Source organism: Scyliorhinus canicula, chromosome 8 (genome assembly GCF_902713615.1).
Source record: "Scyliorhinus canicula chromosome 8, sScyCan1.1, whole genome shotgun sequence".
Classification (NCBI taxonomy): Eukaryota; Metazoa; Chordata; class Chondrichthyes; order Carcharhiniformes; family Scyliorhinidae; genus Scyliorhinus; species Scyliorhinus canicula.
In genome coordinates, this window is record NC_052153.1 from 61,332,109 (window position 1) to 61,348,908 (window position 16,800).

The window sequence follows — 16,800 nt, forward strand, 5'->3', positions numbered from 1 at the left end:
AGATTGAATCTGATCAGGGGCAGCACGGTAGCATGGTGGTTAGCATAAATACTTCACAGCTCCAGGGTCCCAGGTTCGATTCCCGGCTGGGTCACTGTCTGTGCAGAGTCTGCACGTCCTCCCCGTGTGTGCGTGGGTTTCCTCCGGGTGCTCCGGTTTCCTCGCACAGTCCAAAGATGTGCGGGTTAGGTGGATTGGCCATGATAAATTGCCCGTAGTGTCCAAAAAAGTAAGGTTGGGGGGGTTGTTGGGTTACGGGTATAGGGTGGATACGTGGGTTTGAGTAGGGTGATCATGGCTCAGCACAACATCGAGGGCCGAAGGGCCTGTTCTGTGCTGTACTGTTCTATGTTCTATGATCCTCTCCTCACCCAATGAACACAGGCATTTATACCAAGCAACTAGGAAAAGAAATCCAAGCTGCTTTCGCTGACATGTCACAGAATACATGAGCTGAGCTATTAGGGCAGCAAAGACTTTGCATTTTTAACAAATTCCACAGAAATAGCTTACCATTACTATCAAGACAAAGTGGAAAAAATTTCCTGGTGCACTGCATTTCAATACCATGTTAAATGCATCTTCAGGAAGAAAACTCTCCCCCCTGCATTCTACTAATTCAATCCGGCATCAGCTGGTTAATACAAACTGACTAGCAAAACTAACAAAGCCACAACTATGCAACATTAAAGAAAAAATAATTTACTTCTTTCATAGTATATGTGCAACTCTTGGCAGGAAAAATCAAAGTCCTTCATGGTAACATCAATTGGTACACATTTCTGCTGCAATGTACTATTTTAAATCCCAAGAGCAAAATATCCTTGTTCATTAAAATCCTTTCTTTTAGTTGTTCAGTCTGAACACTTTTGAGTTTCAAGAACACCTCGAGTCAATTGTAAAAAATTAATAGTCAATTTGTGTAGTCATTTACCCACCTTCAGGCCACTGAGCAGCTTTCCATAAAATTTCTAACTGCTGTGATGTTGGGGTTTCTAGTGCAGAAGGAGAAGAGACAACAGAAATAAACTTCTCAAGCACTTGCAGGTCATCTTCAGCTAGTTTCTGTTCAGCAGATGTCCTCTCATTCAGTTCCTTTAGTTTCCCTGTAACACAATGGTTTCTTTCATTATGGTCAAATTTTCAAAAATACCTTTAGGAATTTGTCTTACTGCATAGCAATATGAACATGAGAAACAGAATGAGTAAAAATTAATGATGAAAACAAAACTTTTGAAAAGAAGGACCAATTAATAACTCTTACCTATTATCTGGGTTACATTTGCCTGATCAAATGTGACAGGGTCTTTTTTTGGAAAGTAGGGGTTACTGGGTACAGTAGCTGCATGTCCGTCATCAGAAACATAGGCATTTCCTCCTGTGGACAATAAGGCACTTTATAATGCAAAAGTAGTTTTCATATTAAGAAAATTATTATTTTATTCAATCATGGGATACTATAGAGATCAAGAGGAGGCGGGGACACACTGGTAATGTCACTTGACTCGTAATTCAGATGCCCAGGCTAATGCTCCAGGGACACAGATTCAAATCCCAGTGAGTGGAATTTAAAAATTCAATTAATAAATTATTGAAGACAAAGCTAATCTTAGGAATAGTGACCATTAAAACTAGATTAAAAACGTAAATTGAAGGAGTAGACCACATGGTCCATTGACCCTGCTCTACCATTGAATAGGACCATGGCTCATCAAGGGCTGCAATTCCATTTTACCGCCCGCTCCCCATATCCTTTAATTCCTGAAGAGGCCAAACATGTCTCTATCCCAGCCTGAAGCGTATTCAACGATGAATCATCCACAACCTCTAGGGTAGAGAATTCCAAAGATTCACAGGAGTAAAATAATTGATTGTTGTAAAAGGTCATCTGCTTCACTTCGGCACAGCAGGGAGGGAAATCTACCAACCTTAACTGGTCCTGCCTACATGTGACACCAGAACCATAGCCATGTGGTTGACTCTTAACTGCTCTCAGAATCGTTACGGCGCAGGAGATCATTCAGCCCATTGCATCTGCACCAGCTCTCCAAATGAGTAACTGACCTAGCACCACTCCCCACTTTCTCCCCCTAACTCTGAATTTGTTGGAGTAGGCCATTTGGCCCCTCCAGCCTACTCCACCATTCAATAAGATCATGGCTGATCTGATTGCACCCTCCTGCCTACTTCGATAACCTTTCAACCCCTTGTTTCTCAAGAATCTCCCTAACTCGGTCTTAAAATATTCAAAAGACTCTGCTTCCACTGTCTTTTGAGAAAGAGTACCAAAGACGCACTAACCTCTGAGCAGATATATTTCTACTCATGGAATCATAGAACTAACAGTGCAGAAGGGGAGGCCATTTGCCCATTCCTGGTACTAGTCCCGTAAACCTTCTCTGAACTGCTTTGAACGCATTTAAATCCTTCCTTAAATAGGGAGACCACTATTGTACACAGTGCCCTAGATGTGGTCTCACAAGTATCCTCTACAACTGAAGCATAACCTCCCTATTTTGAATTCAATTCCTCTTGCAATAAACAATACTCTATTAGCTAAGCCTTTCGTGATTCATGCACTAGGACACCCAGATCCCTCTGAATCTCAAAGCTCTGCAATCTCACAATTTAAATAATAAGCTTTTTATTCTTCTAGCCAAAATGGACAATTTTATATTTACCCACATTATACTCCATTTGCCACATCTTTTCCCATTCACTTAACCCCTCTATGTCCCTTTGTAGCCTCATGCCCTCTTCACAATTTCTATCCTACCTATCTTTGTGTCATCAGCAAATTTAGCAACAATACCTTCAGTCTTCTCAAGGGCAATTAGCGATGGTCAACAGATACTGGCCTTTCTATTGACTCCACGTCCCAAAAAAGGATTTAAAAAAACATTGGTCTTAGAATAACCCATATGCCAGGTAAGTCCAAGCCTTCTGGTTTTTCCAAGTGATCATTATTGATCAGATGTTAATAATCTATTTAATTTCCATGGCTAATGCTAACAGATCTTAAGTTTTCTAATTTATGGTCTATCCAGCAATGGAAGTCAAGGATAGTCTTTTCCAAACTTCCAGCTTTCCAAAATTCAAAGATACATCAAGGTTTAGGATATAACTATTTAGTCAAATAGTTCAGATGAAAACTGCAATAAATTAATCCCTTTCCCTGTAGACTTGGGATGTACAACTATTCCAAACGCAGCACTATTTCTTGATAAAGAAAGTGAATTCATCCACGATACAGCATTCAGTGAATTGTGGAGAAAATGCGGCAAAGAACAGAAAAATATGGACTTGAAATTGTATTATTTCTCCCGGTGTAATTCTCAAACTCTACCTGTAAAAGGATCACCACCTGCAGAAGGAGCCAAATTAGATGGTACAGTGCCAGGTACATAGCGACCAGATCCTGCAATAACAATGGACAGAAGGAAATATTAACACCAGAATACATATAGTTTGTAGAATCTTAAATTGTAGGGCAGCATGGTAGCATGGTGGCTAGCATAAATGCTTCACAGCTCCAGGGTCCCAGGTTCGATTCCCGGCTGGGTCACTGTCTGTGCAGAGTCTGCACGTCCTCCCCGTGTGTGCGTGGGTTTCCTCCGGGTGCTCCGGTTTCCTCCCACAGTCCAAAGATGTGCGGGTTAGGTGGATTGGCCATGCTAAATTGCCTGTAGTGTCCTAAAAAGTTAGGGGGGGGGGGGGGGGGTTGTTGGGTTACAGGTATAGGGTGGATACGTGGGTTTGAGTAGGCTGATCATTGCTCGGCACAACATTGAGGGCCGAAGGGCCTGTTCTGTGCTGTACTGTTCTAAGTTCTAAGTTCTAAAAGCGCATTACATATTCAGTTGCAATATATCAACAAAGGCACCGCCAACTTTAAAGTTTATTTTTCACATGGAAAAATCGTTCTAACATTTACTGAGGCATATTGTACATTTATATTTCAATAAGCCTCACCAGCAATGTAAGAATTTTCCAAATGTATCCAGTTTTCTGATCTATAGGGGAGACAATGGTACAGTGGTATTGTCAATGGACTAATCCAGAGACCCAGAACAAGATCTAGAGACCCTGGTTCAAATCCCACTACAGCAGAAAATAACGAAAATCTGGAATTAAAAGTCTAATGATGTCCATGATACTAATGTAGATTGTCATTTAAAAAATCTGGTTCACCAATGTCCTTTAGGGAAGGAAATCTGCAGTCCCTACCTGGTCTGGCTACATGTAACTCCAGATCCACGGCAATGTGGTTGACTCTCAAATGCCGTCTGAAATGGAGCGCAGTTAGGGATGGGTAATAAATACTGGCCCAACCGGACGAGCCCATGTCCCATAAAATGAATTTTTAAAAAAGATCAGAATTGGTGTACTATGAAGTGCAGTTGAGACTGGGTCAGCTCTTGATGGATTCAAATGATTCACCATAACATGGATGTGTGTGGGAGTGCAAAGTCCCCAAAATATTGAAGATAATAATAATCTTTATTAGTGTCACAAGTAGGCTTGCATCAACACTGCAATCAAGTTACTGTGAAAATCCTCTAATCACCACACTCCGGCGCCTGTTCGGGTACACCGAGGGAGAATTCAGAATGTCCAAATTACCTAATGAGACATATGGGAGGGAACCAGGGCACCCAGAGGAAACCCACACAGACACAGGGAGAAGTCTGCACAGTGACCCAAGCCAGGAATCGAACCCAGGCCCCTGGCGCTATGAAGCAACAGTGCTAACCACTGTGCTACCATTCTTATAACCAACAGGAAGCCACAGACCGAGAACCACCTCCAGCACAAAGCCATTAATGCTGGTAGCATTACAAATGACTGGCCCATTTAGAGCTTAGGGATAGATTGAAAGAAAGATGAATGAGAGTGGGGCAAAGATCATTAAAACTGGAGTTGAACAAGATCCCTTCTCATATTATCTGAGAAGACAGGAATAGGGGTAGATCATTTGCCACCTAAAACCTAGTCCACTATTTACTTAGATCATGAGCTATTTGTACCACAACTCCATATTTTGTACATTTCAGTACCCACATCAAACAAAAGTCATCAATCTTAGTCTTGAAAATATCAATTGTTCCAGTCTTTGGTATTACAAAGGAGTCACTTGTGGAAGTAGTTTATCGGACCCCTAACAGTAACTACAGGAAGAAATAATGGGGGCTTGTAAGAAATATACTGCAATAATCATGGGTGACTTCAATCTACATTAAGATTGGATGAATCAAGAATGGCAAAGCTAGCCTTGGAAGATTACTTCATTTAGAGCAGCACTTTCTAGAACCAACCAGAGAGCAGGCTATTCAACAATGAGATAGGATTAACTAATGACCATTTAGTAAAGGAGCCGTTAGCAGTCATCATAACATGATTCATCTTAAAAGTAAATAAAGGCAATTAGAACGGTACAAAAACAGAGAAGTTAAGGATAGTATTAAACTGAAAAAAAAATGTTATTCTGTGAAGTTAGTGGTTGGTCAAATGTTTGGGCATAATTTACAAACCAGCAAAGAATGACTAAAAATAATGTGGGAGAAATTAGAGTACGAGAGAAAGCTAGCTAGAAATATTAACACAGATAGAAAAGTTTCTAAAAAAGGAAAAGGAAACAAATGTAAGTATTGGTCCTCTCGTGTGTCTGGGGTGTTAATAATGGGAAATAAGGAAATGGCAGCAGCATGAATTGATATCTTGGGCGCGGTTCTCCGCACTCCCGACGGTGCGGAGAATAGCGTGGCTCGTAAAATTTTACGGCCACGCTGTTCCGACGCCCTCCCGCTATTCTCCCCCCCCCCAACGCCCGACTCCCGATATGAATCGCTGCCGCCGTTTTTTTACGGCCGGCAGCGATTCTCAGCTGATGGATGGGCCGAGTTCCCAGCCCTTTACGGCTGTTTTTACGAACGGCAAACACACCTGGTCTGGCCATTCGTAAAAACGGCCGTAAACTGTCGATTTTTAAAACCATGGCACCGATTGGCACGGCCGTACCATGGCCGTACCATCGATGGGCACCGATCGCGGGCAGCGGGCCCGATGCCCGCGCACTCTTTGTCCTTCCGCCGCCCCGCAGTATCCATTCGCGGGGCGGCTGAGGGGCATCCCGGCCCGCAAATGCGCGATGACGTCATCCGCGCATGCGCGGGTTGGAGTCTTCCAATCCGCGCATGCGCGGCTGACGTCATATGACGCGTCAGCCGGCGCTAACTCTGGCAAGCGGGCTTAACGAAATTCGTTAAGCCCGCGATGCCGGAGTTTACGGCGTCGGGATGCTAGCCCCGACCGGGGACCAGAATCGGTTCCCGGTCGGGAAGGGGGGGGGCTGGCGTCAGACCCGCCCGGATTTGACGCCAGCCTTACGATTTCTCCCCATATGGGAGAATCGCGCCCCTTGTATCTGTCTTCACTGTAAAAGACAGAAACACAAATAACGTCAAAGAAATAGTTGTATATGAAGAGGTGATAGAAAGGGTGGAAATCAAATAACTGTAATCACCAGGGAAAGGGTGTTGAGAAACCTATTAGAACTAAAGGACTGGGGCAGCACAGTGGCTAGCAGTGTTGCCTACGGCGCTGAGGACCTGGGTTTGAATCCCGGCCCTGGGTCACTGTCCGTGTGGAGTTTGCACATTCTCCCCGTGTCTGCGAGGGTTTCGCCCCCACAACGCAAAAAGATGTGCAGGATAGGTGGATTGGCCACTCTAAATTGCCCCTTAATTGGAAATAATAATTGGGTACCCTAAATTTATTTTAAAAAAGTAAAGGACTGGCTGGCCTGCATCTGAGGGTCTTAAAAGAAATGGCTTTTGAGATTGTAGATGCAATTTCCTCACATTCCTTAAATTCTGGTAAAGTCCCAGCAGATTTGAAAACAGTAAATGCAACACCTTGGTTCAAGAAAGGATGATCACAAAAATCTACAGTTCAGTTAGCTTAACATCTGTCATAGTAAGAAATTGTAGCATTTTCCCCAAGACGATTATTGCAAGACACTGAAAACATCTTAATGCAATCAGGTAAAGTCAACATGGTTTGTGAAAGGGAAACAGTGTTCAATTTATTTATTAGATTTCTTTAAGCAACAAGCAACATGGATAAAGTGCAACCTGTAGATGTGATGTGGATTTCCAAAATGCATTCAACAAGATGCTACATTAACGGTGACTACAAAATACAAGTACTGGGGTAACATATTAGCATGGAGAGGGGTTAGCTAACATGTAACAGATAGTGGAGATAGGTAGTTTTCAGTATTGGCTGTAACTAGCAGAATGCCACAAAGGTCAGTGCTGGGGCTCAACTGTTTACCATCTAGATCAATTACTTGGATGAAGGGAACAAATATATGGTTCCTAAATTTGTTGATGATACAAAGATAGGTAGGAAAATAAATTGTCAAAAGAATATTGTAAGTCGACAAAGGGATTTGGAGAGGCTAAGTGAGCAGGCAAAATGTGGCAGATGGAGCGTAATGTGGAAAAATTGTCCTCATTGGTAGGAAGAATAGAAAAACAGCATATTAGTTAAGTGGACAGGCAGGAGGTATAGAGTGATCTGGGTGTCCTGGCCGATGATTGACAAAGTTAGTATTCAGATACAGCAAGTGATTGGAATGTAAATTTAATGTTGCTGTTTGTTCCAAGGGGAATGGAATATAAAAATAGGGAAGTTTTGCTACTGCTGGAGTTTTGGTGAGGCCACATCTTGAGTACTGTGCACAGTTTTGGTCTCCTTCCTTAAGAAAGTATATAATTACATTGGAAGCAGTTCAGAGAGGGTACATTTGGCTGATTTCTTGGGTGAAAGGTTGGTTCAGTATCTGTCGGAGTTTAGAAAAATGAAGTTATGTTATTGAAACATACAAGATCCTGTGGGGACTTGACGTGGTGATTGATGTGAGGATGTTTCCCCTTCGGAGTGCGACTAAAATTGGGGATACAGTTTAAAAATAAGGGATCTCCTATTTAAGGCAGGCGAGGAGAATTGTTTTCTTTCAGATGGTGGCTAGTCTGTGGAATTCTATTCATCAGAAAGCAGTGAAGGCAGGGTCATTGAATATCTTTGGGGCCGAGTTAGATGGATTCTTGACTGACAAGAAACAAAGGTTAAAGGGGACAAGACAGGGAAGTAGATTTAAGGTCACTCATGATCCTATCAAATGGCCTGCTCCTGATTCATATGTTAACAAGTTCCAGAATTTCACAACCCTTTCTGAAAAAAATGTAATTCTTATTTCACTCCAAAATTGCAGAGCCGTAATTTTAAAATCATGCCATTTTGTTCTGGATTTGCATACTGAAGAAAGTATTTCTCAGCATCAGCCCGACTGAATTAGAACATAGAACAGAAAACATAGAACAGTACAGCACAGCACAGGCCATTCAGCCCACGATGTTGTGTCGACCATTTATCCTAATCTAAGATCAACCTAACCTACACCCCTTCAATTTACTGCTGTCCATGTGCCTGTCTAAGAGTCGCTTAAATGTCCCAAATGACTGACTCCACCACCTCTGCTGGCAGTACATTCCACCCACCCACCCACCACTCTCTGTGCAAAGAACCTACCTCTGACATCTCCCCTATACCTTCCTCCAATCACCTTAAAATTATGTCCCCTCGTGACAGCCATATCCATCCTGGGGAACAGTCTCTGGCTATCCATGCCTCTCATCACCTTGTACACCTCTATCAAGTCACCTCTCTTCCTTCTTTGCTCCAGTGAGAAAAGCCCTAGCTCCCTCAACCTCTCTTCATAAGACATGGCCTCCAATCCAGGCAGCATCCTGGCAAATCTCCTCTGTACCCTCTCCAAAGCATCCACATCCTCCCTATAATGAGGCGATCAGAACTGGACACAATTTTCCAAGTGTGGTCTAACTGGGGTTTTATAAAGCTGCAGAAAACCTCACGGCTCTTAAACTCAATCCCCCGTTGATGAAAGCCAACACACCATACGCCTTCTTAACAACCCCATCAACCTGGATGGCAACTTTGAGGGATCTGTGTACGTGGACCCCAAGATCCCTCTGTTCCTCCACACTTCCAAGAATCCTGCCTTTAACCCTATATTCAGCATTAAAATTCGACCTTCCAAAATGAATCACTTCACATTTATCGAGGTTGAACTCCATCTGCCACTTCAGCCCAGCTCTGCATCCTGTCAATGTCCTGTTGCAACCTGCAACAACCCTCAACACTACCTGCAACCCCCCCCCCCCCCCCCCCCCGCCGCCCCCAACCTTCGTGTCACCGACAAACTTACTAACCCACCCTTCCACTTCCTCATCCAAGTCATTTATAAAAATCACAAAGAGCAGAGCTCCCAGAACAGACCACTGCGGGACACCACTGGCCACCGACCTCCAGGCGGAATACTTTCCATCCACTCCTACTCGCTGTCTTTTAACGGCCAGCCAATTCTGTATCCAGACAGCCAAATTTCCCTGTATCCATGTCTCCTAACTTTCTGAATGAGCCTACAATGGGGAACCTTATCAACTGCCTTACTGAAATCGAAGTCCATATACACCACATCCACTGCCCGACCTTCACCAATGTGTCTCGTCACATCCTCAAAGAATTCAATGAGGCTTGTGAGGCATGACCTGCCCCTCACAAAGCCATGCTGACTATCTTTAATCAAACTCTGTTTTTCTAAATAATCATAAATCCCATCTCTCGGAATCCTTTCCAATATTTTGCTCATCACAGACATAAGACTGATGGGTCTGTAATTCCCAGGGATATCCCTTTTCCCTTTCTTGAACTGGGAAACATTTGCCTCCCTCCAATCACCCGGTACTACTCCAGTGGAGAGTGAGGACGCAAAGATCATCACCAACGGCGCAGCAATCTCCTCCCTCACTTCCCGTAGTAACCTTGGATATCTCCCATCAGGCCCTGGGGACTTATCTATCCTGATGCTTTTCAAAATTTCCAGCACATCCTCCTTAATAGCAACCTGTTTGCGTCTATTAACCTGGTTCATACTGTTCTCATGAGCAACAAGGTCCCTCTCTCGAGTGAATACTGAAGCAAAATATTCATTTAGGGCCTCCCCCATCTCCTCAGACTCTAGGCGCAAGTTTTCCCTCCACTATCCCTGATCGGCCCTACTTTCACTCTGATCATCCTCTTATTTCTCACACAAGTGTAGAAAGCCTTGGGGTTTTCCCTAATCCTTCCCGCAGGGCTTTTTCATGCCCCCTTCTAGCTCTGCTCAGTCCATTTTTGAGTTTCTTCATGGCTACCTTGCAACTCTCTAGAACCAAGTCAGATGCTTGCTTCCTCAACCTTACGTAAGCTCCCTTCTTCCTCTTGACTAGAAGCTCCATTTTTCTAGTCATCCAAGTCTCCTTCACAGCATTTCTTCCTCGTTTCAATGGGGCAAAACTATCAAGCACTCGCAGCAAGTGCTCCTTAAACAACTCCCACATTACTGTTGTGCATTTCCCCAAGAACAATTGTTCCCACTTTATGCTCCTCAGCTCCCGTCTAATAGCAGTACAATTTTCCCTCCCCCCAATTAAATACCTTCCCATACTGTGATCCTATCGCTCTCCATGACTATGGTTAAGGTCAAGGAGTTGTGGTCACGGTCACCAAAATGCTCTCCCACTGAGACATCTGGTCTGGTTTGTTGCCGAGCACCAAGTCCAATATGGCCTCCCCCCTAGTCGGCTTATCTACATATCGAGTCCGGAATCCTTCCTGTACACACCTGACAAAATCTGCGCCATCCAAACCATTTGCACAAAGGAGGCTCCAGTCAATATTAGGGAAGTTGAAGTCACCCATGACAACAACTCTGTTACTTCTGCACTTTTCCAAGATCTGACGCCCAATCTGTTCTTCTATCTCTCTGCTGCTATTGGGGGGTCCAAAGAAAACTCCCAATATAGTGACTGCTCCTTTCTTGTTTCTGACTTCCACCCATACTGATTCAGTAGACAAACCCTCCTTATCTACCTCCTTTTCTGCAGCTGTGATGCACTCCCTAATTAACAGTGCTACTCCCCCTCCTCTTTTACCTCTCTCCCTATTCTTCAGAAACCATCTAACCTCGGAACATCTAACAACCATTCCTGCCCCTGTGAAATCCATGTCTCCGTAATGGCCGCAACATCGTAGTTCCAAGTACTGATGCATGCTCTTAAGTTCATCTCCCTTATTCCTGACACTCCTTGCAGTGAAACAGACACACTTTAACCCATTCCACGGAGTGCAACTTTGTCCTATTAACTGTCTATCCTTCCTCACAAACTTGCTGCATACTATTTCTGCCTGTTCAACAGCTAACCCATCCTCTGATCCACAACTCTGGTTCCCATTCCTCTGCCAAACTAGTTTCAACCCTCCCAAAGGGCTCTAGTAAACCTCCCACCCAGGATATTGGTGCAATCTGTCCTTCATGTACAGGTCCCACCTTCCCCGGAAGATATCCCAATGATTCACATATCTGAAGCCTTCCCTCCTGCACCAGCCCTGTAGCCACGTGTTCAGCTGCACTCACTCTGTTCCTTGCCTCACTTGCACGTGGCACCAGTAGCAATCCCTACTCTGCTTGTCCTGCTCTTTAGCTTCCAACCTAACTCCCCAAAACCACTTTTTACATCCTCATCCCTTTTCTTAGCTATGTCATTGGTGCCTATGTGCACCACGACTACTGATTGCTCACCTTCCTCTTAAGAATCCTGTAGACTCGATCCAAGACATCCCTGGCCCCTGGTAGGCAACATACCTTCCGGGAGTCTCTGTCGCGACCACAGAATATCCTATCCATTCCCCAAACCATTGAGTCTCGTATCACTATTGCTTTCTATTCTCCCCCTTCCCTTCTGAGCCACAGAGCCAGGCTCAGTGCCAGAGACCTGGCCACTAGGGCCTTCCCCGGTAGCCACGTCCCCCACAACAGCATCCAAAACAGTATACTTGTTTCGAAGGGGAACGGTCACAAAGGATCCCTGCATGGTCTGTCCGTTCCTTTTGCTTCCCGACTGTAACCCAGCTACTCTTGTCCTGTACCTCGGGTGCGGCTACCTCCCTGTAATTCTTCTCTATCACTGCCTCTGCCTCCCGGATGATCTGAAGTTCATCCAGCTCCAGTCCCCTCAAGCGGTCTCTGAGGAGCTGGAGTTGGGTGCACTTCCCGCAGGTGTAGTCAGCGGGAACACCGGTGATATGCCTCACCACCCACATCCTACAGGATGAGCATGCAACTGCCCTAGCCTCCAACCCCTCTGATCTGAATTCCCAAAGAGATTTAAAGGGGAAAAAAAGATCACCTGTTCGGCCCTTAAAAAAAAATGTATATACTGTTGCTACTCTCCCAAGTGAACCCTCTAAAATTGGTGATTCTGCTAAATGATACAATGATAACTTGGTGCCCCCAAAAAAATACAAAACAAACACAAATAATTTTTTTTTTTAAATGAAAATTAAAAACAAAAACAAAACTTTTACCTTACAGAATGTAACTGCCCTGTGAACCAACTGTAACCCCGCCCTCCGACTCTGCTCCCAGTCAGCTGCACTCTCTGTAAACTCCCGGCTCCCTTCACGCTCTTTGAGGAAGTGTAGGAAACAAAATGGAACGAGCACCTTGCTCCCTCCTCACCTAACGCCCTCAGTCACCAAACTCTCACTATAGCACTCAAAAGCACCCAAATTCAGCACTCAGTGCACAGTCAGCACTGTAAAATGGCTCACCTTTATACTATCTGACTCTAGCCTGGCTTAATACAGTTAACTAATTAACAAGCTCCAGCTGCAAATTCTTTATTCATTTTAAATACTTTGATCAATCTATAATGAGGAACCAAGTTTATGCAACCTGTCCTAATTTAACCCTTTAAGTTCTGGCATTATTCTGTTCATTCTGCAGCACAACCCTTCCAAATCCTATATACTCAGCTAATGATGGCACAAGGTGAACAGCACTTCACTTCACATATCATCAGTAGCAGGTGCTGGCACGGAAACAATATGGTTAATCCCCATTGAGGCCCGAGGACACCTCCAGGTATGCTCAAGCTGGAGAGAGATACTGACCCTCAGGAGTCATACACAAAGGCAAGTACTTGTGGAGCAGCAAATTGAAATCTGTGGGCACCTTTCAGAATTTCTAGAGTTTGTAATCACGCACCCAATTTATTGCTCAAGAGATTGTTGTACAAGATTAGAGCTCAGAATAGAGGTAGAATATTAGTGTAGATTGAGGATTTGTTAACAATCAGAAAATAGAGTAAAAATTCTCATAATGGTAGTGCAACTAGTGAAGAGCTTCAAAAAATGTCCTTGAGCCTCAGCGATCAACAATCTAGATGATGGGACCAAGTGTAGTTCAAGTTTGCTGGCAAACTGGCAAATTCAGTCTGAAGCTTGCCAAGTTACTAAATTCCACACACTGTAAGTTTAATGAATTCTAACATGTTTCTATCCTTCACGATTCTGCAACCTATTTGTATGTGTACAAACTTAGACTGTGTGTGTATGCAAAAGTCACAAGCATATTCTTTCATTTTACTTAGACTGGGTTAATTACAAATCACAGCTATCCTCCTCCTTTGTGGAGCTCAAGAAAATCTGATTTGAGTACGTCTTTTATGATCACAGCATGTAAACAGTTAACCACTCACTGAAGTGGCAAGTATGTCATCTGCAAAAAATGTTTTGCAGTCAAACAATATGGAAAAAGGGGAGCCACTGGACTCCTCTTCAACGGATTGTAACAGTGGAAGAATGGAAGGCTGAATGAAAAAAAGACTTTTAACAAAAGGCGAGGGACTTGAAAATGCGAATATTAAGAATTTGACTATATTTATACTTGAATTAGAGAAAGTTAACATGCAAGTACAGCAAGCAACTACAGAGGCAAATGATGTGTGAGCAGTCATTGTAAGTGGGTTGACGTACAAGAGCAAGAGTACCTTACTACAATGTTATAGGAATTTGGTGAAACCCCATGTGAGATATGGTTTACAGTTTTGGTCCCTTTATGCTAGGAAGGATATATTTGCCTTCAGAAGGGTGTAACGAAGGCTTACTACATTAATTATTGGAACAAGAGATTGCTTATATTCTCTATAATTTAGAAGAAAGAGAGGTGATTGCATTGAAATGTTTAAGTTCTTAAGACTGCTTGACAGGTTAGATGCTGAAAGGTTATTTCTGGCTGAATAATCTAGAACTCAATCAAAATTTCACAGAAAAAGGTCAGTCATTTAGCACTGAGATAAGAAGAAATTTCATCAAAGGTTTGTTAATGTTCGGAATTCTTTGTGAATTCTCAGTTGATGACTATATTCAAGACAGAAATTTTTTTTTGGGGGGGGGCACCAAGGGATACGAGGATAGATCAGGAAAGTAGAGTTAACTTAGAAACTTAATCATGATGTTATTGAGGGGCTGCATGATTCACTATTGCTCCTGTTTCTTGCACTGCCCCACAGTGAACTCTTGCGGAGCAAGGCAATTCCTTTCAACTCAACCATTAACTCGAGCCTAACTCCTCCTTGCAGGTGGAACCAGCGCAGCAACTTTCTCCACCAGTTCTAAAATCAAAACTCATCTATAGCCAAAAAACAAAGCAAAACTTTGCTGAAATAATTACAAAGTTTTGCATGCCTAAGAGCAGCAAGTTCACTCAATTAAAATAAAGCGAAAAAACTGGTGCTTTCTTGAGAAGTGCTGTGATACAGCGTAATAACGGAAAATTATGTGGGTTATACAACTCAAAATAGACTGCTCCTCAAGGACTATCCTTTCCTAACTGAGCTTATGGTGTACATGGACGATGAAATGAAGCAAAAGTCACATTAAAGCTTCAAAAAATAAAAAAAAAAGCACTGATTTTTAGAAATGAGTCATGCCATCTACTAGTTAAACAGGTTATAAAAATGTTTGTCGAAACACTTTTTCATAAATTTGCTATTTGATTTAGTCAAAAAAGGCTCTTCCCTAAAAGAGAAACATTACCTGTAAATGGATCTACTCCACTCGTGCCTCCAGTGCCTAAGCCAGTCCCTGGTATATAGCGACCTGAACCTGAAAGGTGTTAATATATTAAACATTGTTAAATTTGACTCATTTGATTTTAAACCCCACCCCCCCTCCCCCCGTTTTACCTAGGATTTGTTGAGCAGAACTTTTAGTTCAAACTTCATTATATAAAAATGACTAGTTTCCCCGCCCCCCCCCACCTTTCCTCCCTTCAGTCATAGAATCTTGGCAGATTCTGTTTTCTTCTGGTTTGTCTACTGGCTCTTATTTCAGATTTCCAGCATGCATAGAATTTTGCTTTTGCTGTAGTCGAAATCTGGTCTAACATCCTGTTCCCAACAAAATGACGAAAATATAATGCATCTTCACAGAATTAGATTTTAAGGTTGTACAAGTATTTTACCCACTCCAAAATAATAAACTGACATGTCCAACATTTAACCTCATCTGTGCTACATGGAGAGACCAGAAGCACTGGTGTTGTTCTTTTTAAAGTGGAGGGAGATTTAATAAATTTCAAAATTATTAAGGGCATTGGATAGTTTCTCCTCAGTTACTCCGTTTACAGTAAAAGTAATAGCGATAACCAGAAAACAAAGATTTAAAGTAACTATCAAAATAACTAGAGATAATTTTATTTTAAATGCAGCAAGTTGTCATAACCGGAATGCACTGCCAGAGAAGATGGTACAAGTAAATTAGTGATAACTTACTAAAGGGAATGGAGGATATAAAACAACATTCAAAATTTAATTAAACATGTAAATGAGAGAAATGGCATGGGGGGAGGGGGAAGGAGAGAGAAGAGAGAAAGAGAAGGGATATAGGAATATGGCATACAATTGTGAACAGGTCCATTTGCTCACATGTGGGATAAATAGACTGCTTGGGCTGAATTACTAATTTCTCCATTGTAAATTACATACGTGTCAATGTATTATGGCAGCATATATTTGGTTTCAATCAGAAAATATCTTTCAAAATACCACTGTACAAGAATATTAGTTTAACTTGATTACAAACTGGTTCTATGTGGTTGTCACAAGTATGAAGTTACTGTGAAAAGCCCCTAGTTGCCACATTGCGGCACCTGTTCGTGTAAGCTGGTACTGGAATTGAACCCGCGCTGCTGGCCTTGTTCTGCAGCATAAACTAGCTGTCTAGCCCATTGAGCTAAACCTGTCCTATTTCTCTCACTTTGTAAGCAGCAGAGTAGAATATATGGATTCGCTGCATATTAAAAAAAGATACATACATTTGAAGTACATTAATCTCACTGACCTGTAAAAGGGTCTGAAACCCCTGTGCCTGTTGATCCAAGTGTATGTCCTTTTGAGTTCTCAATAATAAAATTTGCAACCTGATCTAGAAACATTGGGTTCAGGTCATTCTTTTGTAAGAAATTGTGGGCAACAAGCCATGGATCATCAGTGATATTGTAAGGCAGTTTCATAGAAGGTCCACCCTCATTAATATCAATTGTAAACACATAATCAAACTCCTAAAAATTAGAAAAAGAAAACATTCTTTTTGTAGATTTAAACTTTAGCTTGAATCACACTATCAATACAACTGCACATTCACTGACCATGTGACAGAGTGATAAAGTCAGAACAGACTGGCCAGTTTGGGAGCAAATATACAAGATGACCAATTGGGCAATGTGTTACAAAAATTCTGTTTAGTAATAATGCTGAGTGGAATTGTAATACAGTTGTAGTCTTCCATCGTGTAACCACTGTGGTGGTCAACTTTGCATTCAGCCCATTT

General features: G+C 42.6%; 1 protein-coding gene across 2 annotated transcripts in view; it reads right to left on the bottom strand.

Moving 5' to 3' along the window:
- Positions 1-16,800, bottom strand: part of plaa (phospholipase A2-activating protein) — a 54,977-nt gene that overhangs the window by 5,555 nt on the left and 32,622 nt on the right. For both annotated transcript variants that reach the window (XM_038804649.1, XM_038804650.1), the window contains exons 9-13: positions 16,312-16,531; positions 15,007-15,075; positions 3,347-3,418; positions 1,265-1,378; positions 939-1,106 (exon numbers count right to left, since the gene is read on the bottom strand). In XM_038804649.1, coding sequence (XP_038660577.1) covers positions 939-1,106; positions 1,265-1,378; positions 3,347-3,418; positions 15,007-15,075; positions 16,312-16,531 — 643 coding nt within the window. The remainder of the gene's footprint in view (positions 1-938; positions 1,107-1,264; positions 1,379-3,346; positions 3,419-15,006; positions 15,076-16,311; positions 16,532-16,800) is intronic.